We start from the raw sequence: 25207 nt of genomic DNA, 5'->3' as shown, positions 1-25207 counted from the left end.
CTCAGGATAACTCAAGGTTGATGTGATTTGTTGGTTATCGCAAGTGGACTTATGCATCTAACAAGCTGGCCTATATCTGATAGGGCAATCCGGTTGATGCTTCACTTCTCAAACTGGTTAAATAAATAGCAAAACGAAAGGGTTTAGAGATCCATAATACAATGGTAGCAATGGCCGATGTTCTGGATAGACAAACTTCACATAAAACTAATTCCTGCTTAGCCAAAGATAAACTCACAACGCCACAAAAACATTGCAATATTGAAAGGAAAATAAAAGGATTTTCAGACCATGAACATACATTAAGTACCCAATTTTGGCGCAACTTAGATGAACACTCACAATTGAACTAACATCAATAAAAGGCTAAGACTCACCATGCATAGAGACTTATAGTCAACAAACCTTCAATGGTATGAACCAAAAGTCTATCAAATATACTCACACTTCACCATTAAAATCACTTAACATTAATTCATTTGATGAAAACAAACCATGTAAACAAGTGAGGGAAAATGGCAAAACACCATGCTTTAATGCTTTATTCATCTGATCCAACTACCATTACAACAATTTCTGCTCAACAATTCCTACTCTACTCCTAATTCTACTTCTAATATCTACAACGTACCTCTATTTTCTAACCTTCTGACCCTCTAAAATTCTAACCCCTAAGAGAGGCACTAGCCTTTTAAAGATTTTACCTTCTGAATCAATGGCCAACATTCAATCCATCCAATGGCTTAGATTTCAACTCTAGAAACTCTAAGAGCTTTTAGTTAATGATGTTCACAACTTCCAACCACATTTTCAGCTACTTTCCAAATGCCTTCAATTAATCCCACTAGAAGACAAGTTTGTGGGGCTCGAGACACCAAAAGACAACTTGGTAGCTGGTTGAACTAAATTTTGGGCCCCTTTTGAATTGCATTAAATTAGGTCAAAAAGTAGTCATTTTACAATAAACTAATCACTTTTTTACAATAAATCATTTTCCAGCTCAAACCTAGCTATTCATTCTTCATTTCTACATGCTCCTATAGCATTTTTATGTCGTCAATGTTTTCTAGAGCTCTGGAGATGACATCACTCTAATCTTTTGCACTATGGTAATGGTCCTTTATCATACACGTTATCCTTGGTGATCCTCTGGCTTGACCACAATCATTTCTTTAATTTGTGCACTAGATTTCATCCATCCTTTGGCTACATGGGTAGTCTTCATCTCCCCGATCCTTTCATTTCTTCGGCTCCCCTTTGGATGTCATCCATCCTACGTAGACAAACAATTTCAATGATCAATCACTTTTTCCTTTAGCTATTCACATTACCATCGCATCGTTCTTTGCTCATCCCCCAAAGGATCTTCATTTGATAGAATTTGGACCTCAATGTGCTCTTTAAGCACCTAGCATTTAGCACTTGAAAGAGTTCATGGCCAAACTCTTTCTTAGAAAAGATAAAACAAACAAAGCTCAACCCACATTTTGTATGCAAATATCAATATTTGGGAACATTGCTTAATCCTATTTCCCATGCTACCACCGAACTTGGACTGGGGGTGAAAGTTCATACCTAACCTCGAGGTTAGGAAGAACTTTCGGAACAGTGCATAATCTGATTTTGCTTGAATATACCAAACTTCAAGGACAAAAGGTGAAATCTGAGGTAAACTTCAAGGTTATGAAACGTTTTAGGATTAGTGCTTAATCCAAATTGTAGTGCATGTATCAAGTTTGAAGATGGCACTCAAGTTTCAAGGAACCCATATCCTATTTAGAACTCACTTTCCTTGGCCTCTAGCCCTCTATGCACATCAACATACATTGTTCATCATTCCTTTTGACTACAACCTTATGCCAATGTTGGTGACCTGAATCTTGGTGCTTTGTAACTGTAAAATTTGGATTTAGCAACAAACTAAGGATAAACCTCGATCCAAGGAAGAACCTTAGGAATGGCGCTTATTCCTACTTTCTATGCTACAACTAAACTTTGAATGGAGGGTCAGGATTTCGACCAAATCCTCAGCACTAGGAACTTTTTAGGATTAAAGCCTATTTCAACTTAGCCCTCAACCACCGAGCTTTAGCATGAACTTAAGTTTTTTAGAGGAAACGTTTGGTGTTAAGAATGTTTTTAGAATAAGTTCTAAGTCTGATTTCAAGTGATATCACCGAGTTTTCCAGTTAGAACCTAGGCATGGCAGCATTCTTAGGGTCCCTTAGAGTCCTTCCCATTGTCAAGCACCTAGTAGAAGTTAGGCTTTAGATGGAAAGCCAACTCGAACCTTGACAGAAACTACCGACTTTTATGGATGTGGAACTAGACACTTAGAAAGATGTTAGGATTTAAGTCTTTTATCCCTTCATTTACTTAATTCCTCTCATGCTCAAGTTTCGTCCACGCTCTATCCTTGATGTTCCCTTAGAAGAAAAGAAAATTCAGGCCTATGGGCTTGTATTCACCCTATTCTCCTCATGCTTGGACTTGACACTCCAATGCATTTGTGCATTTCCAAACCCTCTCTCATGTAGGCAAGGTGAGAAGAAGGATAGAGGGTCCAAATCAAAGACAAAGTGAGTGCACAGAACAACAGGACCATTGCTTATGAGGGATTACTAATCCAAGAGGAACTAGCAATTTGACCGTCTTGTATTACAGCAATTGTGCTCTATAACAAATTATTGTATTTATCATAAGCTATAGACCTTAGAACACATGGCCATACCATAAATCTCTTAACTCCTCTTCATCGATGTCGTTGAAATCCAACAAAATTAATAATTCTATAAAATTAGTCTACAAATATTCCAAAGTATTTCAACAAGTAGACAAAATGCAGGCAATAATGTTTTCTATAACAGCTATGATGCCTCTTTGTCCTCAAACATATACATTAATACCAAATTTTTATTATGTGAAGGAGATTACCTCAACAATGAGTAAGCAAATTCAAGAATGTAGAAAACAATTATGAATTTGACCCCTCAAGCCACTTTATAGATTTTTTGCATAATACAATCTTGCAATAAACACTTCAATCTTGTCACACTACTCGTGGGTATCCTCTATGTGTAAACAACACAAATTTTATTATGTTAAGGAGATTTACCTCAACAATGAGGAAGCGAATTCAATAATTTACAAAAAAAATTATGAATTTTACCCCTCAAACCACTTTATAGATTTGACACTTCAATCTTGTCACACAACTCGTGTATCCTCTGTGTAAACACTTTATATGATATTTCCACTTACCTTTTATAAACCAGTTTTGGGAGTATTATTTTCCAAGCACACCTTGGCTTTAAATTGTATATTTACTAGCTTTATATTGTATCATCTATCCTTTCTTCGATTGTTTGTTATTTTTAGTCCAAACCTACAACCCTAGTTAACAATCATGGTACTAACAACAAACAACACAACAACAATTATAAAACTACATTTATTTAGAAATTTCTAATGCATGTTTGACTATGTGAAAGGGTTTAATTGATCTGCAACTAGTGTATTCATAGGACATTGGTATCCACGTATTCTCTAGTTCTTGACGTATAAGAGCATGTATTAAATTTTCCAAGATGTGATCATTTATAAGTAAAGGAAGGGAGATAAAAGAAAAAGTGCTCTCAAAATGAAGGATTCAGAAAAGATCTCTAACTTCTACAACGAAAAACAACCACAAAAATCCTTCAAAATAAAAGAATAGAACTTAATGCATCAATACAAATCTTGAACTATTCTCAAAACAAAGTCAGCATCTAAACTAATATTTTTATCAAGAATTCTAGTTCTATGCCATGTGTAGCGCTTACCTTTCCATTATTCATTTCCCTATGCCCAACCATTCGCCTTGAGGCATTCTCTTTACAAGCAGCACTGCAATGTCAAACACAAAAACACAACATAAATAAGGGCATTTGCAAAAATTGCAATGAAAATACAACTTTCAGAATTTATATATTAAATATTAATGATATTACATCTTTGGGGATATATCATTCACCTTTAACCCTTCTCATTCACAAGGATTTATTGTTTGGTCTAGAAAGGCTCTTCATTTGAAAAAGGTTAAAGTCTTTTGTGTCCATTCTAATGTTCCCCACCATGTTAGAAATAAAGTTTTAATGATTACGATTTTTACTTGGAAAAATATGCTTCAATCACTAGCATAGTGGAGAAAATCATGATTAGGACATATTTCCCCCTCCATTTTTAATTATTGTAGGATCTAGAGGATTCTCATGCTATAAGCGAGAATGAAATAATGATCTAAAACATATTGCAAATTTGTTAAATATTTAATGCTAGTATGGAAAATGTCACAAATTTGTTAAATATTTAATGCATCTAGATGTTCAACTTAGTCACATAATGTAGTATGTTAATAAAACAATTACACTTATATCTGTTTGCCACATGGGTAAACAATTAAACGCAGAAAGTAAATGCACAGAACATAATGGAATTGTTTAAAGAACTAGTTTTTGTATTAATTCAATAGTCCATGTACATCAAGTGCTTCTAACATCACACCCAGATATGACTATGATGATCCTACTAAGAAGGAAAGGTATGCAATATATAATACCCGAAGGGGTGCGACCAACCGTCGCGTCCAACTGCCCTTCGGGAAGACTAACTACCTGTCGTAACCCATAATTACCAACAACAACATAACATAGTACGACAACATAACATAATGATTATTCCCGACAACATCGTCACCCCCAAGAAAAGAAGTCGTCTTCGAACGACTGAAGACGACTTAATATAAAATAGAGATGATGTTCATACATTAAACAGAATCAAGGTATAGAAGAAGAAGAAGAAGAAGATGCAAGAACTGCTGACCCCAATTGAGCTTGGAACTCATACACTTGCTGCGTCCTCGCCTGAAAACCCTTTTTTGCTACCATCCGATGCTCAAGTGCGTATGTCACCATTATTGCTTCCGCAAGGAGTTCTTTTTTTTCCTTGACATCATAGTCCTCCGGTGCCTAAACCAAACTTGTCTGCAAAACACGCTTTTCAATCTCAGCCTCCACCAACTGCTACTCAAATGATACTATCTCCCTAGCCAATTTGTCCTTGATAGCCACCCGCGCTGCCCTCTCGGCATCCAACTCTTGGGTACGCTGAGCTAAGTCTCACGCTACTACTGCCTCCAACCTAGTGGTCAGCTCCTCTCGAGCCCTCTGTGCATCCACCAAGGCAACCTCACGTCCAAACGAGACATATTCTGAGTTCCTCAAAGCGTATCATTCATGCTTGGAAGTTGCCACAACCCTCTGGCACAAAGGCTAGGAGATGCCTCAAATCCTCTATCACACTCCCCAAAAGCTGATTACTGAACTGAGTAACTCCCTGGTGCCGTACGACTTCGCGTTCTTGCAAGGACTTCCCTCAACCACCAACCTCCAAATTCGTCTCCCTCTACAGCTTATGGCTTCCCCACCAATGCTTAGCTTCAAGCTTCTTTCTCACAATACGGAACAACCCCAACACTTACCGTGACTTCTCGGATGCCTTCGCCCAACTCAAAAGTGTATTGTAGCTCAACAATACATTAGGGGTCTGGAGGCAGTGCCCCCAACGGGGTCGAGGGGCAACGCCCCTTGCGGGGTCCATGGCGCACATCATTTTTGTGATATTTTAAGATGCCAAAAACCTTCTCCACTCTAATTTTTTCTGTTTCCTGGCTCTAAAGTCCATCGAATGATTTTTCAATCTGGTCGTCCATTTTTTTTTAAAATTAAATGCATGCTTGTTTCAATGTCAGTGCATTTTTCTTTTCACGTGCCATCCCCTGCCATCACCACCATTTATCCCAGCCGTGCCATGGTATTTTTCCTTTCACCCTTTTTTAAACCGTTGCCGCCGTCGCTGTGCTCCTTCAAGCCTACGGTTTGTAATGTCCCAAGCCCGTACAAAGGTTATCTGTCGTACGGTGGAGGGGTATGTCGTACGGTGGAGTGAATTCGTACGGTGGCTGAGACGTATGGAGAATAGGGTCACCCGAAGGCTTGGTGTCGTATGATGATTGGTCTCTCATATAGTGGCTGGGAAGGTTGTACGGTGGATGTTGTCCGAACGTACAGGGTGTCGATAGTGGTCGTACGGTGGATGAATACCCACTAAGTTTCGCCCTCAGAGGCTGGTGACCTCCGTCAACGGTGGTTCCACTGCATGGTGGTCTCACCGTGGTAGTTCCACCACCACTTTCAAAAAAAAAAAATGTATTACCTCCCTGCGGGTAGGTTCGATTCGCGATTTCTTCCTTCGGCGCTAATTTGTTTCCCTTCGAATTACATACAACATCTTTCAGCCGACAGCAATTGAAATCTTTCTGTGGAGTCCGCCTCTATCCAACACCCTTCGGTAATATACCCCTTTGGCTTCCAAGAACCCCTTCGGCTGGCATTTTTATTTCCTCCTTTGTTAATACTATCCTTCGGCAACTTCGTATCTCTCTTTGGTGCTTTTCCTACGGCAAAATCTTCTTCTTCCCTATGGCGTCGGGTTTCCTTTACTCCCTTCTGCTGCAATTTCTTTCTCCCTCACAATTGTGTCTTTGGCTGGGGCGTGGGCACTTCTATTTTCTATCTCGGCAGCTAGTATAATAGATTTGTCAAGGCCTATCCGTGGTGGACAAAGACCGCACGGTGGTCACCTGCGGTGGCCTAGTTCCACCGTGGCCACCGATTTTATTTTTATTTTTATTTTTTTTTCAAATTTTTTTTTTAATTTCCTAATCTAATTGTCCAGAGAGTCTTCGGCTCGAGTCCCGTGCCCCTCTGCGATCGCCCTTGATTCTTCTCGGTTTGCCTTTCCCGAGAGTCTCCCGCTTTTGTCTCGTGCCTCTCAAGTCACCTACGTGGCCTCTCGGGTCCCCTTCCATCCTCTCAGGCCCCCCTCAGGACTCTCGCGTGTCCTTCTAGCCTCTCGGATCCCTTGCGCGCTTCTCGTGGTAGGGTTTCAATTTGGACCCGTTGATGGCAAGTCTATTTTCAATGGCCATCCGAAGACCTGGAACCATAAATTCTACAAGAACCACAGTCTCCTTCCCATACATAAGAAGAAGAAGAATAAAGATTTTGAAGGTTGCGGTTGAAGGCTGCGGCCTTCCACACAGGGTTCCAATCGTTGCGGACACGAATGATCTTGGGATTATCTACGTCACCGAGGATTGTCTCCTTCAATTTTACCTCTTGATACCTGATGGGTTCTTCCTTCGAGAACTGGTGCGCGGTGGTGTCACTCGTACGGGAGTCTCCCTTCCAATATTCTTTGTATTTCGGCAGGTACACCTCCTCTGCTACTTGCGCTGGTTCCTCTACTTCGAGCATGTAGCTCTGGAACATTTCGTAATCCTCCATCTACCAGTGGAAGAGGCCATTCATGGAGTCCCCGTCATCCCCCGAGCATGCTTCCAGTTCTAACACCCCTTCATCACTAGGCTCCATACAGCGTCCGTCTCCATCCTCACCCATCTGGTCTCCCTCAGACTCCAAGTCGGAGGAGGATTCCAACTCCTCACTCACCATCTATGTACTGAGATCGATCATGATCTTCCTCCCCACGCTTTCCAAGGAAAGTGTATTCCACTTCCAAATATGGTTCGCCTTTGCTGCAATGCACCACCCACATCCGAGATTGGCGTCGTACCCTTTCTGCTTCAATGGAATCACTACCAAATCTAGCACGAATGGCTGTGTGCCAATCATCACCCGCTGGCCCATGAGGGTACGGAGGGGTTTAATCCCATGTTGATCTGCCCCTAGCAGGTTGAACGTGGGGGGCCACAATGTAGGCTTTCCCAGTTTTTTCCATGTCTCTTTTGGGAGCACATTTACTCTTGACCATCTGTATACGGAAATCGATCACGTACTAGGACACTGTTGTTCAAAGGTGGAAAATAATACTCTGAGTCTTCAATGGGTCCATTTGCAGATGCAGGTGGGAACTGGGAACCTGGTGGTACCATCGGCCCATTAGCAGATTCTGGTGGAAACCTCCCATTTTGTGCTTGATTATCCTTTTCTTGTGAATACTTGCAGCTTTCAACAATCATGGCTTGATCGTACCGCATGGTTGGGACCATTTCATATCCTGTCGTGGGCGGATTTTCAGGTGTATCATTGCTACGCATCTCTTGCTAGAATATGTCGGCCGCGATCTTGAATTCAGGACACTGTAACTCAGAATGTTGGTTCGTATTATGGAGTCTACACCAACTGGAGAAGGCCGCTTCTGCTAGAAACACTTTGCTGTTAGAATGATTTTCTTGATTCTAAGAATTTGGTGGGTTATCTAGTGGTGTCACCACATTTCCATTATTGGGAGCCGTATTCCATGGTCTCCTCTGAAAGCCTTGGTTATTATTCCTTGATAATTATTTTTGAAACCTTGATTGTTATTTCCTTGGAAATTTTGATTGTTTGTATGTTGGCCGTGGTTGGCCCTCTGCATACTTTGGAGTTGATTATTCTGGTTCCTTAGATGAGTTACTTCGGTTGACAGTTTCTTGACTTGTTCAATTAACTCTTTCATTTCATCCTTTTCTTCCTGTGTTCTTGATGAGCTTGTGGCATTTTGCAGGTACACAGGTTGTGTAGGTGGAGCTTGTGAAATCGGAACTCGAGGGTGAAGGACCAACTGGTTTCTCGGCTGTACGCTTGAATATGTTGCTTGTGGAATCGGATTCATAACTGGAGTCTGGTTAGCCAATGCCATTCCAACTGTCTGCATTTGATTTGGTGCCGCGACAGGTCCCATGTGCAGTAGTGGCCCAGTGATATTCTGTCCCATGTGCTTACTAACTTCAATAGCCTTTGCATACGCTGCGTTAAGATCATTCGGGATAGGATGTGTCCTTACAAATATAGCAGTGAGATGGTCTAAAGCCCCATAGTAGATTTCCCTTGGGTCCGCGATGAGATAAGGATGTCGTAACATCGTGTATGCGCGGTGAAACCTGTTGTTGAAAGAAGTGATTGGCTCATGTTCTCTCCTTCGGACTTCAACAAATTGTCTATACAACTCAGCTGGTGTGGTTGGTATACCAAACTTTGCAATAAATGCATCTTTCATTGCGTCCCAAGTCCTGATTGACCCTGTAGGCAAGTGAATAAACCAAAAGTATGCCTCTTCTCCCAATGAATAGGGAAAAAGCCTACATGCTACATCTCCATATTCGATTCGTCTGTTACAAAGAAGGTCTTCGAACATCTTGATATGATCCTCCGCTGTGCGATTGAAATCACTGACATTGAACTTGGAACAGAAATGCTCTGGATTCTTTGGCATATCATGATAGACTACAAATTCCAATGGTGATGGGTTGTTGATTAGCCAACTAGCGCCATTAAGCACATGAGGAGGAGGAGGAGGAGGCGGCGGAGCATGGTGAGCCATCGTACTTTTTGAGGGTTGGAAGTTTGACACGGGGCTTGATGAACTAGCCTGGCTTTTTGTCTGAGAAATTGCCTAGATACTTGATTGGATCGCCGCTTGTACTTGTTCTTGAAGAGAGGGAACTTGTGATGACTCAGGAGATTCCTCCAATCTTAGTTCAAATTCTTTGGGAGTATCTTCTCTTTTGACTCGCTTCGCCTTTGAAGTAAACTGATGCTCACTTAGATTCTTGATGCCTGGTGTTGACCTCAATAGTCTTTGATGTTTCTCGGGCGAGAAAGAACCAAGGCGATCCAGCGTGAAGTCTTGCGGAGATTATCGTAGGTTCCTTTGATTGCGAAGCTCTCTAGCTGCGACTCTTCGGTGTTCTTCAGCCCTATCTTCTTCTTGTTCCAAAATGATTCTCACTCTGTTATACTCAACTTCACTTCTCCTACGTTCCACGCTAGATGATTCAATCCTAAAACAATATCCTCTTGAACGTTGCCTATCTACAAATTAGGTTGCACTACTTGATTCAATCCCTCATGTGGCAACACCATCGTGATTCATGATCATGTTTGAAATGTATTTTCCTTTTTAAATTTTCGGATTTTGGATGTTAGGCCCTCCTTCTAACGCCAATTCTGTTGACGTGTATTTTGTACACAATCATACATAGAATAAAATACCCAAAGGTACCTTATCCTCTCTTGAATAAAGTCTCTGATTGCTGAAGATATCGCAAAGAAAGGATCAATCAGGGTGACTCCAATGTTCTTTTATGTAGGGTCTCTACGTGTGGATAAGCACCAGTGGTCGTTGTGATTGCTGTTTCATCAAGGGGCCTTACGTTCCGAAATAGAATTTCCTACACTAACAAATTCTCAAAAAAGATCAAAAGAGTAGGGCTTGCAAGAGATAAACTCTAATCTAATCCTAAGAATGACTTAATGCGGACAGGACTTGGTAAGATTCTACCAACTTCAATATTGCCATAAAATAACAACTCAACTGAAATTGATGCGATCTTCTAAGGTAACAAATGATCTTTCAATTCATCAAGGATCATAGACACTACCACAAAGGCACATGTCTAAAACTCAATGACGATTGAAGGTTTAAGCGATTCAAGTTTCTCCAGTTGACCACGCAAGGGGTTCCTACAATCAGCAAGAAGCTAGTGGTTTGGAAAGTGAATCTCACCAAAGATCAAGTCCAACACTTTGTCCTTCAAACTAAAATACTACCTTGATTGAGAATGATTCAAGAAAGTAAACAACCATGAAGATAACCACAAGAATTGCAATAAAACACCATAACTTCAATATTTTATTGATCTCAAAGTCATCATAAACAACAATTGCTTGAAATTCCTTCTTCAAAGCTCAATCTTGCTACAAAGTAACTTGCTTTTATCTAATTGCTAATCTCTCTAATATCTCTCTAGTTCTCTCTAGTATCTAGTTTTCTAATTTCAAAATGAAAAGAAATGAGGGTATATATAGCATCCTCAATTACAATGAACGATCCAGATCAAAAGAAGATCAATGGCCAGGATTATGACACCTAAACCCTAATTAGGGTTTATTACAAATAGTCCCCTTTTTATTGAACAATATTAAATGCATAGCCAAATATTAAATTTGGCACAAAAACCTAAGAGACATAGACCAATGACAATTAAGGTGCCATGTCATCTATAACAACCTTTCTTCTAGAATCTTATTCCCTTTCCAATGCTCCTTTTTAGCATATGCAATGAATCTGGAGACGATTCCTTCGATCTCAGCAATTGGAATCTCGGGAAGATTCCTCATTCGTTCCTCCAAGTGGATGACCTGATCAAAAGCCTTGAGAAGAGCAACGTCCCATTCAGGTTCAAGTTCTTTAGTCTTCTCAATCAGGAGCATGGTAGCAAACATCTGGTCCCGTTGCTCATCTGTGATAACATTCGTATCTTTGCAAAAGATGACCTTGACCCTTTCTTCCAATTCTTGTAAATCCACATCTGTCTCAACTTCAATCCTCCTGCCAAGAATAGTACGTAGTACCTCAAACACTCTATCCTGGATCGGGTGGATGACCTCCTCAACATGATTGCATCTAATACTGATGTCCTCGAAGAGAACTTCCTTCATCTGGAGTAAAGTTGACCACTGAAGTAAACTATGAGGTCCTCCATCCATTATTTTTTCTTGTACTAAGACCTTCCTTGATGTTTGTCTGATTACTTGCAGGACACGAATGATAACATTTTTAGTATGAGCAAAGGCGGCTACCGTTATCATTAGGTTGTAGATGATCTCAAGAACCTGGATAGTTCGGTGAATGGTCTGCATCATCCTTGTTGCAAATTCCATAGCAACTGTATGAGATTTGTCAATCCAAGAGCTCATAAGCTGGACCAAACTCCTGACTCTCTCTGCCTCACCAACTGATTCAAGGGGAAGTGCCTGCGCAGGAGATACTGCTGGATCCTGACGTCCCAAAGGCTGATTGAGATGGCTAAAGTAGCCTCTCCATGCACCGACCTCTCTCTCAAGCTTCCTATTTTTCTCCATTTCTTCCCTAAGCTTGTCTTTTAGTGCTTCAAATGAATCGATGGCCTCATCCAGTGTCTGTTCGGCTGTGAGTGGACTGAGCTCAAATGTCTCTACATCATATTCCTCTGCAAGGATCTCACCTTCATATTTGTCCACTGCCGGTGTAGCTATCTGCAATTTCCTGGATCCGGTCTCATCTCTGATCATCTTGGACATCTTAGTAGCCTTCCTCTTTTCTGTCACTTCCTGAGAATTCCCGACAAGGCTCTCTAAGTCAATCACATTATCTTCGTCCTCGATCACAATCACCCTTGTTAGTCTCTCCTTTAACCAATCTGGGATGGCAGATCTTGTTTCTTTAACCTGTATCTCCTTAGGCAACGTTTCTTCTTCTCTAAGAGGAGATGTCACTTCGTTATCATCCTTGTCTTCATGTAGCTCATTAACTTGGAGAGATCGACTTGGTGATCGTTGAGGTGCCTGTCCTTCTTCCTATTTATCATTCTGTACCATTGATTCCATAGACTCCTCCATTTCAAGTGTCCTCTTCTCTTGTCGAGAAGATGTGTCGGATGAACGATCTCGATTGGCCTCTTGCTTCTTCTTGGAGGATTCTCTTTTCTCAGGTCTCTCTTTTCTCTTTGAGCCTCTAGGATGAGGATTGCCCTCGCTTACACTTCAAAGGTTACCTTCACTTGTGCTTCTGGGATTAGGATTACCTTCACTTACACTTGCTCCACCTTCTGCTGGTCTTTCTTCCAAAGTAAAAGTCATAGATATGCCTTGCTCTCTCAACTTCTAATGCTGCACATCAACCCATCTGCAAGTACAAGACAAAACTGGAGCCATCAAAGCATCTAGATCCACAATCTCGGGTTCATTCCAATCTAGCCTCACTGATTTTCTTTCTCGATCATAAGATGATTGGAGATGTCTGCCACTGTCCTGAGCTTGGTCGGCCACTTTGTAAATCTTGCATTTCCTGATGAAGTCTAAAGGCAATCTAGAATGCATCTTTCTTTTCACTTCAAGATCATCTGAGAGATTCATCACAAAGTCTTCTATCTGAAACTCATGCTTGTATTTTCTTCCGACTATCTCCTCTATATACCCATAAGGATCAAAGCTTTCTCTCAAGGCAAAGAATGAAAATGAATATAAAGCTAACTCCTTCTCTGCATCATCCATGGCTAGAGCATTAGGACATACCTCAACTGAATTCCCTAATATGATAGGCACAGGAACTCCATTTCCATGTATGTGTCTGAATGCCTTCGCATAAGCTGCCAACTGTCTAGTTACTTCAAGTAACACTATTTTGTCTGTCGGATATCTCGGCAACATGTATGGAGGTGAAGGACATCCATGAACTCTAATATATGTAAATTTCGGAAATTGGATAAACCAAGCACCGTACCTCTTTACTAGCTCTTGTGCATCTTGAGATAGCCTATTGTGAATTCCGCCTTGCAATGTCCTAGTGAAGTTCATCGTGAAGGTATCATTGACTAACTTGTAGTTACTTCCTGGCGGATGATGCAAGTGAACATAAGAATCACAAACTTTGACCTCCCCGGGTCCTCTTCCAATCACTCCTCTGTGAGGTAATCCTGCATATTCAAAGCTCCTGATCAAGGAATATATGATGTATGAACTCATGTGGAAGGACTTGGTAGCCTTCAGCCTCCTTAACTGTACGTCCAAGCAATGGCTAATCATTCTAGCCCAATGAATTGTTCCTTTTCCCTGAACTATCACTTGGATGAAGTAGAACATCCACTTCTCAAAATAGAAGGCTTGAGGAGCTCCTGTGACTCGGTTGAGTAGTGTTATCACATCTCTGTACTCCTCCTGGAAGTCGATCCTATGTGGTGTGTTTGGAATCTTGCTCAGGCGAGGACGACTCTTGAGTAACCAGTTCTTATTGATGATACTTAAGCAAGTGTCTGGATCATCTTCGTACATGGACCTGGCTCCTTCTAGGCTCTTGTAAATCATATCTCTGTGCTCTAGAAGATGGAAAGCCTCACTTATAGCTTCCTCTGAAAGGTAAGCCAAAGTATTTCCCTCCTTGGACACGATCGATCTGGACTGTGGATCATAATGGCGAGCACACTCGATCATCAACTCATGGCACTGGATTGCTGGAGGGAAGCCGGCCGCCTTAATGATGCCACTTTCAATTATCCTCCTGGCGACAGGTGATGGCTTGCCAATGTAAGGGACCTCTCGAAACTTCCTCGTACTGAAGTTTCCCAAGTTGGTATCTCCAATGTTGCTCCACTTCGACACGATCTTGGTCTCCAATTCTTCGTTCTTTTGATCTTCTTTCATGAGAGCTGGACGACTGGTGGATGCTCCCGCCTTCGGGGTTGCCATCGTAACACCTACACAACATTTCATAATAAGTAATGGATTTTGCAATGTAGAAATATAGACTAGATTAAAGATTGAATTTAGGAAACTTCATGATAAGTCTTTGAGTTATCATTTCCTAAATACGATTGAGCTACTGGAAATTCAAAATTTCAAAATTCAAAATTCAAAATTGAGGCTAGGATGATTTAAAAATTCAAAATTTAGACAAGGGAGACTTTGCCATACCTCACTTTGAGAGCTAACTCTAACAAAAGATGCAAAATTAGGAAATTCGCCTAGGCAAAATGAAGATTAGAGTCTTCAACGTGGTCCTCCTCTAGCAATTTCACCACCCTTGGGGTCTTCAACGTCTTGAGGGCAAATTCGCTCCACCATAAACAAAGTTCGCACCCCTCTTGATGAGATTTCGCACTTCCTTATTCGCCTCTCCAAATCGCATATGAACAATGATTGAATTACGATTTAAACATGCTCACATACCTTCATTATATAGGCGCTCACCTCTTTGCAATCCCTATAGGCCGACTTGGAAATAGGGCAAATAATAACAAAATTTAAATAAAAAGAGGAGGCCGACTTTTGTAAAAACATTAAAATAAAACCCAAGCGCTCTCTTTTTATTTATTTTAATAATTAATTAATTTAAACACCTTTATAATTAATAATTTCGATTTTTTAAAGGGTTAAATTAATCATTAAATACCTCATGCGCTATTTTTAAATGCTAATTCAATTAAATATTTCAAGTTTTATTGATTTTTAGCATTTAATGCATTTCGAAAATATTGGCGCCTAATCATGGGGGATTTTTGGAACATTAACAATATCGCTCTGGTCCCTAGGAGAGGGACAGGAGCGCTCGAGCATTTTGGATCGATTTTCATGTTTTTCACGTTCAAAGTCCCATCTTGGACGTCCAAAATATCATTTTGCTTGAGAACCTTGAGCTTAATTCATTCCCTTTGTGAAGGAATGCGCCTTAAAGTGCTTTCGCCCTGGTCCCTTGGTGAGGGACAGGAGCGAACTTATCTTTTAGCCTTGATCCTTGTCTCTTTAATCGCCAATTTACGTCACAAGGCAAGTAATAACTTCATCCATTCATTCCACGCATACTCAACTTGTCCTTCGCAAGGCAAATTTGATATTCAAGTGATTTTCGCCCTGGTCCCTTGGTGAGGGACAAGAGCGAATTTTACATTTGAGCTCATCATTGTCAACTTTTGTTGTTAACTCCTTGTTCATCATCCTTCCAAAGACATATTCCACCTTGTGTAACTTTGCCTTGACGTAGTTTTTGAAGGAAATGGCGTCTTCATTGAAATCGCTTTGGTCCTTGACTGAAGGACAGGAGCGAACTTTTGTTCCTTGTGCTAATCCTTGATCATATCGACTTCCAATTGCTTTCAAAATGTAAAATAGTGTCTCTTACTCCTCCTTGAATGTTTGAAACGGAAGTGACACCTCAAAATTGGACATTCTTGCATATTTCGCTCTAGTCCCTTGGAGAGGGATAGGAGCGCTTTGGCCATTTCTCATCACTTTCATGGTCTTTGTAACTTTGCTTTCCTTCGAAGCACCTCCAACATCTTCGCCACCTTGTGCCTTGACCTGGATTCATCTAAATTCGAAGGAAAAGACTTGACAATCTATATTTCGCCCTGGTCCCTTGGTGAGGGACAGGAGCGATTTTGCATTTATAGGCTCAATCATTCATTGCCAACGTTTAAAACTATCTTCAATGGATTCATTATGCTCCCCTTCACTCATCTCCAACATGGAACTTGTTCTAACTTTGCGAGAAATTTGCCTCATGAGGAAATCGCTCTGGTCCCTGACAGAGGGACAGGAGCGCCTAGGACAAAATATGGTTTCACTTGTGCTTTGCAATCTTCAAAATTATCTTCAATGGAACGACTACGCCTTCATTTATTTGCCTCAAACTTAAAACTTTCTTCCTCTTCACCAAAAACTTATCCTCTAAGAAAATCGCTCTGGTCCCTAGGAGAGGGACAGGAGCTATCTCTGAAATTCGCCTTGGTCCCTGACAAAGGGACAAGAGCGATGTGACTTCTTGGGTCGATTTTCTCCATGGTGGCACTCTCAAGTTATATTCAACGGATGAAACACACTTTCCTTGTTCTTCTCAAATCGCGAAATCGTTCAAATCTTGCAAGGATAAGGCGGTCTTGGATTTCGAGCTCCGGTCCTTCAGTGAGGGACAGGAGCGATTTTGTCATTTTAACACATTTCCTTGTTTGCAAATTACTTCAAATTATATTCAATGGACAAAAGATGCCCCCCCTTGATCTCTTCCACTCCAAAAATCGTCTTGGTCCTGCAAGGACAGTGTAACTTTGAGAAACAAGCTCCGGTCCTTCAGTGAGGGACAGGAGCGATTTTTGTCCTTAAGGCCAAATGTTCAACTTATCATTGCAAATGACTAAGTCTGGATGCTTCATCGGGTTGATTTCATCCCCTATTGCGTCCTTGATGTTTTGATTTGATCAACTAAGGCCAAAAATGCCCTAAGTAAGCCATTTCGCCCTGGTCCCTGACTGAGGGACAGGAGCGATTTGGCCTTAAAACCTTGAAACTTGCCATTTTTGAGACTCAAAATCTTCAAAAACCTCCAATTTACGCTCAACTGCATCTGTTGGCGACCCTGCACAAGACAAATGAAACAAGTCAATAACCAAGATGCATAAAATACCAATTTCACCTTGGTCCCTGACAGAGGGACAGGAGCGATTTTACCTTAATAGGCCAAAATATCAAGAATTTAGGCTCTCAGTCACTTCACAAGGCATAATTAAGTTATCTTCAAGGCCAGGGATCAATTATCAGAATTTCCAAAATTTGGTCAGAAATCACTTGGACAAAATCTTATAATTCCATCATTAACACTTAGGCAAAATTTGGACTTGCTTTCAAAATTCCGACTGGACCTTGACAAACAAACCTGACATCTTGACAGATTCACCCTATTTCACAAAATTGCAACCTACGCGAGGATGCTCAATAATCATTCAAAATTGGACTAGACTCCGGCTTAAAAACATCAAAATGGAAACCCTAAGGCTTAACCCTAGTCCAGACAACTGACTCACTTACCCAAAACCCTAAAAAGCAGAGAGAAGAACAAGCAAAACCAAGCAAAAAGAGGGGGTCCCCATTTTAATGGGGCGATGTGTGAAATGTTCACAACACTACCCAACAAGAAATGGCATGCAACCATCGGCACCATATCATAGTGCACTTCATCCTTATATGGATCAATTATGAAAGCAACAAACCGAGACTTATCAACAAGTACACTATGACTCTTCTTTAACCAAGAAATCTTGTAAGGGTTAGCCTTTGGAATGCAAAAAAGTTGTAAATTCTCAACCATTTTTGTACTTACTAGATTGTCAATAGATCCACCATCTATGATTACCTTGCACACCTTGTCCTTACATTTGCATTTTGTTCGGAAAACGCTCTTCCCCAATCAGCTTCAAGGTTTTCTTTGTCTCAAAACATTAAGTTTCTTCTCAACATCAAGTTCTCCTGACTCTACTTCAGCTTCATCAAACCAAGGATTTTCTTCTTCTTGGGCAACAAACCAAGACTTATCAACAAGTACACTATGACTCTTCTTTAACCAAGAAATCTTGTAAGGGTTAGCCTTTGGAATGCAAGAAAGTTGTAAATTCTCAACCATTTTTGTACTTACTAGATTGTCAATAGATCCACCATCTATGATTACCTTGCACACCTTGTCCTTACATTTGCATTTTGTTCGGAAACCGCTCTTCCCCAATCAGCTTCAAGGTTTTCTTTGTCTCAAAATATTAAGTTTCTTCTCAACATCAAGTTCTCCGGACTCTACTTCAGCTTCATCTAACCAGGGATTTTCTTCTTCTTGGGCTACAATCACCCTTTTGGGGCTTTGAGAGCAATCTATAGCCTTGTGGACTTCATCACAACTAAAACACTTCAAGGGCCTTTTCTCTATTAATGATGGTTGTCCACGTCCTCTACTTCTAAAGTTTCCCTTTCCTCTAGAGTCAACCTTCAAATTCTTACCTTCTTCTAGCTCTTAAATCACGTTAGGATCTAAGGTTGCCTCTTTCCCTTTGCTTTCATGGCTTTCACCTCTTTTAATCATTTTGTTTTTTCAATTTAGTTTCTCCTCAACCTTCAAGGCATATTCATATGCCTCATCTACAGTAGGAACTTTCACCAATGCAAGTTCATCTTGAAGTTGAAATTTGAGTCCATTTGTAATGTCCCCTACCTAATCTATTTCAATATATTAAAATTGATTGATATTCTTCAATTAGTTATTATCAAGTGCTTATCTATTTTCCTCATTAGATGATTAATTTCATAGTTCTTAATATCGATAATCAGACCTTGCTACTACTTCAGTTTTAAAGGAGAAGGGTTTACGTATGTTACCAAAGCGCTTAGAGACCAACTACAATAGGTTCCCTCAAAGTTTACAGATCCAAGCCCTTACCTATCTTGGGTCTATACCCTCAAGGCTTATGGGTCGCTGATCCCCACCCTATCTTGGGACTTAACCTATTGCTTGAATTTAGACTGCCCCTCTTTGGAACATCTCATTCCCATTTTCTTAAATACGGACAGTAATAACATGATTTAGACTATAAGTACGCTAACTTCTCATGTATTATGAATATATATGAAATTAAGTACTGCCATATATATTGCAGTTTATACCAATATTATTACTAGATTCTGCATAACAACTTTATCAGGCTTCATATACTAAGCATACATATTAAGCACATCCCCATGCATACCACCAAGAACACAAATGTTACTGCCTGTGACTTGATAACAATTCTGATCTCATCTCATCCATGGTGATGTTACTGGATGCTTTGATTCCTTTTTCTTTATATCTCTCAATTGGAGGGAGAGGTCATACCCCTTCATCATGTATGCCCTTTGGCAAGAGACGCCCTTTCACCATTAACACCCTTTGAAAGTGTGCAACTCTTCATTATTTCTGCCCTTTGAAAGGGACACAACCTTTCACAATCAGACCTGCACTTCTTATTTAAATCAGATCTGCACTTCTGATTTCCAAGTTATCCCCCTCCCAAATGAGGTTCCCTTCTCCCTCTTATATCTTATCGTTGAGGGAGTCGCAACTTTTCCTTCCATGTCTTTTAACCATTCATTAACTTAATTAAAATTTAATTAATTATCTTTAATTATATTCTTTATATTATAATTTAATTTTTAATATTTTAATTTTATTATTAAATTCTATTTCAAAGTGGGGACATTACACCATTTACATACCGAGTTGTTACTTGTCCATCACTCTCTTAGATATCCATTTGAATTCGAAGCCTCATAAACTGTTCAATATAAGCCTATATTGATTGATCCATTTATTTTAGATTCTGAAATTCTTTAAACAATTTTGTTGGTAATTTAATGGCAAAAATCAAGCTTTCAGATGTTTTAGCATCTTAGGCCAAAATTGAAATTTATCTTTTTCCCGTCTTCTGGAACTCCGCACATTTCCCACCATATGGCTGCATGCGACTTCAACTAGGAAGCAGCAATCTTTACTCTTTTTGGGTCATTTTTATCTCTGTCTTCCATTTCAAAGTACTACTCCAATCTTGGACCCAATCTAAAAATGCATCTGGATTGACTCACCTTTAAAATCAGAAATTTCAACCTTTATCTTCGAACTTTGGCTCTTCAAGGCTTTAACAAGCCTCTCAATTGGATCTAAGGTATTAGCAGCATTCCTCCTGCCCCTTTCTCCCCAATTCACACAAACTCGCCTCTGAGCCATTGTTCATTGCTCTGATACCAAAAGTTGATGCAGACTAGACCTCCGTCCTCTATAGACCAATCTCTAAAAAGATATTACTCAACTCCTGTATTAGAACTCCATAACCACACACAGCTGGTAAAAGTTACCAAACAATAACATTTCTAACTGAAACAAGTATAATCTGAATCCAGAATATTATTTTCTGAATGCATATTAAAACAAACCACGCTGAAATAACAGCAATACAAAGCTGAGAATTCGGTGATATTAAAATCCCCAAAATCTGTAGCATCTACATGGCCAAGATACAAAAAGAACCTTCAAGCCATCGTATTTTTCCCCATCTCAGAAGGAATCAAAAACTCTCCTCAAATAAGGAGAGAGGAAACCAAAAATAGGACTGACAAGCTGACCAAAAATGATGAACGGAACAGCCTAAAAAAATAACTTTAAGGGAATGGAGTAGCCCCATAACTAGTCAGCCGTTACAAGAAACTTTTTCTAACTTGGAAGATGCAGTTACATTATCAAGCTTCATAGTTGACTTAAATATTATCAAGTTTGTTAGTTGACTTAAATATTATCACGTTTCTTAGTTGATTTAATTTTTCTCACTAGCGCTAAGATGAAGTGGTATGGACTGTATTTCATTAAAACATGGCATGGGTTTGTATTATCAAGCTTCATAGTTGACTTAAATATTATCAAGTTTCTTAGTTGACTTAGTTTTGCTCAGTAGCGCTAAGATGGAGCGGTATAGACTATATTTCATTAAAGTAATTAAACATGGCAAGGGGTTCGTATCACAGACAACTACGCAACCTAATTGTAGATGTAAGTATAGGTTTGTTCATGGCGGTAATGGTTCAATTACTGTCATAGCCAATGCTAATCCCTTTATCTCCCTCCTTTGGAAGACTTCTATTCCTCCTTCTCTTGTTCAGGAAAGATCACCCCATCCCCTCTCTCGTTTGTCAAGCTGCACAAGCAGGTTCACCACCAACTAAGGGTCGTCCTGAGAGCCCTCTCCCTTCTTCGCCTATCACTTAACTCCGAAAAAAGGCACTTTGTGCCTATTCTACACCAAAAGATTCCTCCAATCTAAAGATAAGGGAACAGATCCCGACAAGGGTAGATAAGGCAAACTTTCTACATCCAGTCAAACTAATGGGAGAGGATCGGATTGGTGAATGAGAACAAGCAGCCTCCCTGATGAAGCAGAGCATAAGACGGGGTTTTCATGGTACAGATTGAACTCCTGTAGGTTGAATCTCAATGCTAAACCAAGCAAAGCTAAGTTTGTTGAAGATTTGATTCCGATACAATCAAACTCTTCGAGTTCCCTTCATTTCTTTAAGGTCTCAAGTTCCAATTTCCATCCCAACAACTTTCCATTGGATGTGGTGCAGAATTCAGAACAGACTAGAAGAACATAACAGAGGATGCAGATTTTCGTAGCATCTTCTAGAGTGTTTTCTTATTCAATTAGATGCTCAAGGCAAGGGTTCTATTTATCCCTTTCAATCACTACAAGAGTGGGAAGGATAATCACCAGCAAACCTTTCATGTGACTAGAATAGGTCATATAGACTCAATCAAGCCTACTACAGACGAGGTAACTGTAACTACCACTAGACCTAAATATTAAGAAAAGCTGCCCAGACACCAACTTTGAGCGATTTTGTAAATTTTATCTTGCTTTAGATAGATTTCTAAAGACGGTAAGATGTTCTGGTCCAAAATTAATCAAGTTAGCATTCATCCTACCCCAATTAATGAATCGGTTAGCTCAATAAATATTTTACTGCTCTATATAAAAGCTTGGAAATAGCTGCAGATGTGAACCAATTACGATAACGCTAAGCGGTGACAATTGTATCCACATTAATCGAAACGCCAGTAGGTGGCCTACAGCTCTGTTGAAGCTATCCATTCAAGATGCTTCTTCATGTTCCATTTCGTCAACGTTCGTTGATTGTTATTAAGATTCTTAAACAAAATCAGCTTCGAGTCACTGGCTGACCATGGTATCGGGACTGTCTTTCAGATGGGATTAAGAGATGATTGGGAATTTTTGTGCTTCTGAATGTGAAGTACGTCAATCTGATAAGTCATTTTTGGACCGTTGATTGAAGGCAATAATTGAGGATCTGCTTATACCTAGTTAATGTTCACTTTAAAAAATCCAACTATTTATTACTTTGCTTGATACTCCATCAAAACAAGGGCTAAAATGAAGATAGAAAGATACATAAATGAACCCTCCAGTAATTCCTAACATCGACTTAGTTTGAATCTCTAAATCAAACATTCAAAGGTTTCATGGGAACTTAAAAATAGGACTAAAACATTATAATTTGGGTCTCCAATATTACAAACTTAACCATTGTCAATGAACTTTGCAACATTTAAACTTTAAACCAGACTTCTGGCTACACCTTCAATAGTTCTCTGTACGTCAACCCAATTTTAGCAATTTAAAATCTATCCGTAATCTTGAAAATGTGACAAAAATTAACCTGATTTTCCTGGTTCAAATTTTGCTCTAAGCAAAACCATATACACAAAGGATTTTAGAATCTTAGATCATTACCAGGTACTTTTAACATTTTATTGAATAATCCAATTAATTTAAACCGGTCCCTATTTTTTCCTGCAAGGAAACTCTATATTTCAGGAGGTCTCCAAAATTTTACAATTGCCTTTGAAAGTTGCAAGAGAACTAAGTCAGCATTTAAGATTACAAACTTTAACCAGAGTCTAATATTTTCCTGAATCAATCTCTATGCCCTGAAGATTTTGTTAACGGCAATGTCAAACCTTTGAAGCGTGCAAAAGGCTGACCCCACTTTAACAGCGTTTCATATTTCCCAGCAAATAAATTTTTGAATACAAAGTATTTTACAATTGTCTCAAACTTTAAAATTTTGCATAATTACCATAGCTTGAAATATTTTGTCTAGCAACCTTAAATCTTTCAGCTGTCATTTTGATAACTTCACATTCAAAGGATTTATGACAATATCTCAATTTTTTTTAACGTGCAGAAATATGACAGCATTAATAATTTTCTAATTTAACTTTTCAAGAATTCTATTTGACATATTTATCTGAAAATAACGTTCAAAAATCCTTCTCTTTAAGTTACTTCTTTCTGTCCATGACACGGTGTGTCCTGCATATCAAATTTTCTAACAGTTAAAAAAATAAAATTTAAATACCTGAAAATCTCCCAGCAGGTTGACAAGCCAGGAAGTGGTGGGGGAAAGCCATCCTTAGCCCATATATGTCTGTAAACAGCACTGACGGAGGGTTCACCATTAATTCCTTCTCGTCCTGGCTCCATCTCCACCATAAACTTCTTCTCCATATTCTTCAAAATGCATTCAAAATAACAACAATTTTGACAGACATTTAGAGTCCTATCCCGAGACCAAACGCTTAAAAAACAGGACAACTTGGACCCTTTACAGTTAAAAAAAACAACAAAGCACCAAATCATGTTTAAGCTGAAGCCTCAAGCAGAACAGTTGATTTCTTTGCATCAGTTCACAGCAAGCTTCTTGATCAAGATTCATAACAAGAGATCAGACATGGAAAATTATATTCAGGAGGTTTAGTGTTGGTATTTTTCTAGTCCCATAGACTGTTCAGTCTCGTGGACGTCAATAAAATCATTCATTCATTCATTCAATGTAAAATTATTCCTCCAAAATTACTTTGAAAATAATGGCAGTAAACTCTCGAATCAGAAAGAGTTCATACAGCACATCAGATGAAGTCAACGTCTATGCAGTTTTTTTTTCAGAGAATAGATAGTTTTGAACTTTTAAAGAAATAATTGACAAAGACACAGATATGACAATTCCAAATCACATAGAAATAGAGTTAGAAATCATATTAAATTTATGCACGGTAACTCTACCAACCCTAGTAAAACTACAAATGCATTGTTATATTCTAAATAAACAACTCGGGAAAATCATAGCAACTAATTTCATATAAATCAGAAACAAGCAGTTCATATATTAAGACAACATAATTAGAGGGAATAAGTAAATGCCAAATTTTATAATAATGGATTAACGATAACTCTGCTAGCAAAACAGAATGGATACACACTACCTCTGCTAACCCTTGCAAAACTAAAAAATCATCAGGACAGTTTATATGAGGAAAAAATCCATAAATTCGGTTAAAACTGAAACTCAATAAGGTCCATTTTTTCATTATATGCTTCCAGAATCCATAACCAAAAATAGGGATTTATAGATAAATTTCCCAGACAAACTTTAGCAAACTCTAGCAAACTCTGGCAAACTCTTGGAAAACAACTAAATCGCTAGAATACTTTAAAAAAATAAAAATAAAACATAACTTACATCAACTAAAGAAGAAATAGACTCAATTTCCTAACGGAAATCTCTCAAATTCGACAATTTCAAATAAGAAGAATTCTGCAGAGCCTTGATGATTAGCTGAGTCAGAACAAGAGAAAACCTCGACTACTAAATGAAAATCTCTGGGATTAGAAGATTTCGAAGGGTAGGAGAAAAGTTTCGGACGATGCTTCAAACTTCTTAAAAGAAAGCTCCCAGACAAACATTCGCCCACGCAAAAAAGAGAAAAAACGGCACCTAATCTGAAACCTTCATAAATACAAACACTATTAGCTTATGGATTAGAGACTGTATTTTTTTATTCATCAAATACAAACGCTATTTTTTCGCAAAATCCTTCCGAATCAATGATTCTCAGGATAAATACAGATTTTATTGTACAGTGCAACAAATTTTAAAATTACGTATAGTAAAAAAAACGCTAAAAATGAGATTCGATTTCATATTCAAAAATCTTCCATAGCAAGAATTTTAGGCAGTTTGTGAGTAATCTACTTCCATTGAACAAAAGTAGCAAATGAAGTTTTAGAAAACATATGCATACCTCAACTCAAACTTCGCTAGAGAATGAGCTGCAAAGTCTTCCCCACACCAGCAACTTTCAAACTGTATACAGTAATAAGAACTTAGATACATATAAAAATTTATGTATATTGTGATCTTAATAGAAA

At 39.2% G+C, this 25207-nt stretch overlaps 1 protein-coding gene across 1 annotated transcript in view; it reads right to left on the bottom strand.

Annotated features, from left to right (window-relative positions):
- Positions 1-25207, bottom strand: part of LOC131030332 (long chain acyl-CoA synthetase 4) — a 91805-nt gene that overhangs the window by 65592 nt on the left and 1006 nt on the right. Inside the window, exons 3-5 of the mRNA XM_057961073.2 lie at positions 25081-25142; positions 23358-23509; positions 3822-3885 (exon numbers count right to left, since the gene is read on the bottom strand). Coding sequence (XP_057817056.2) covers positions 3822-3885; positions 23358-23506 — 213 coding nt within the window. The 5' untranslated portion in view covers positions 23507-23509; positions 25081-25142. The remainder of the gene's footprint in view (positions 1-3821; positions 3886-23357; positions 23510-25080; positions 25143-25207) is intronic.

This window comes from Cryptomeria japonica, chromosome 1 (assembly GCF_030272615.1).
Source record: "Cryptomeria japonica chromosome 1, Sugi_1.0, whole genome shotgun sequence".
Lineage (NCBI taxonomy): Eukaryota > Viridiplantae > Streptophyta > Pinopsida > Cupressales > Cupressaceae > Cryptomeria > Cryptomeria japonica.
The sequence above is the reverse complement of the archived record's forward strand: the minus strand, read 5'-3'. Positions and strand labels throughout refer to the sequence as shown.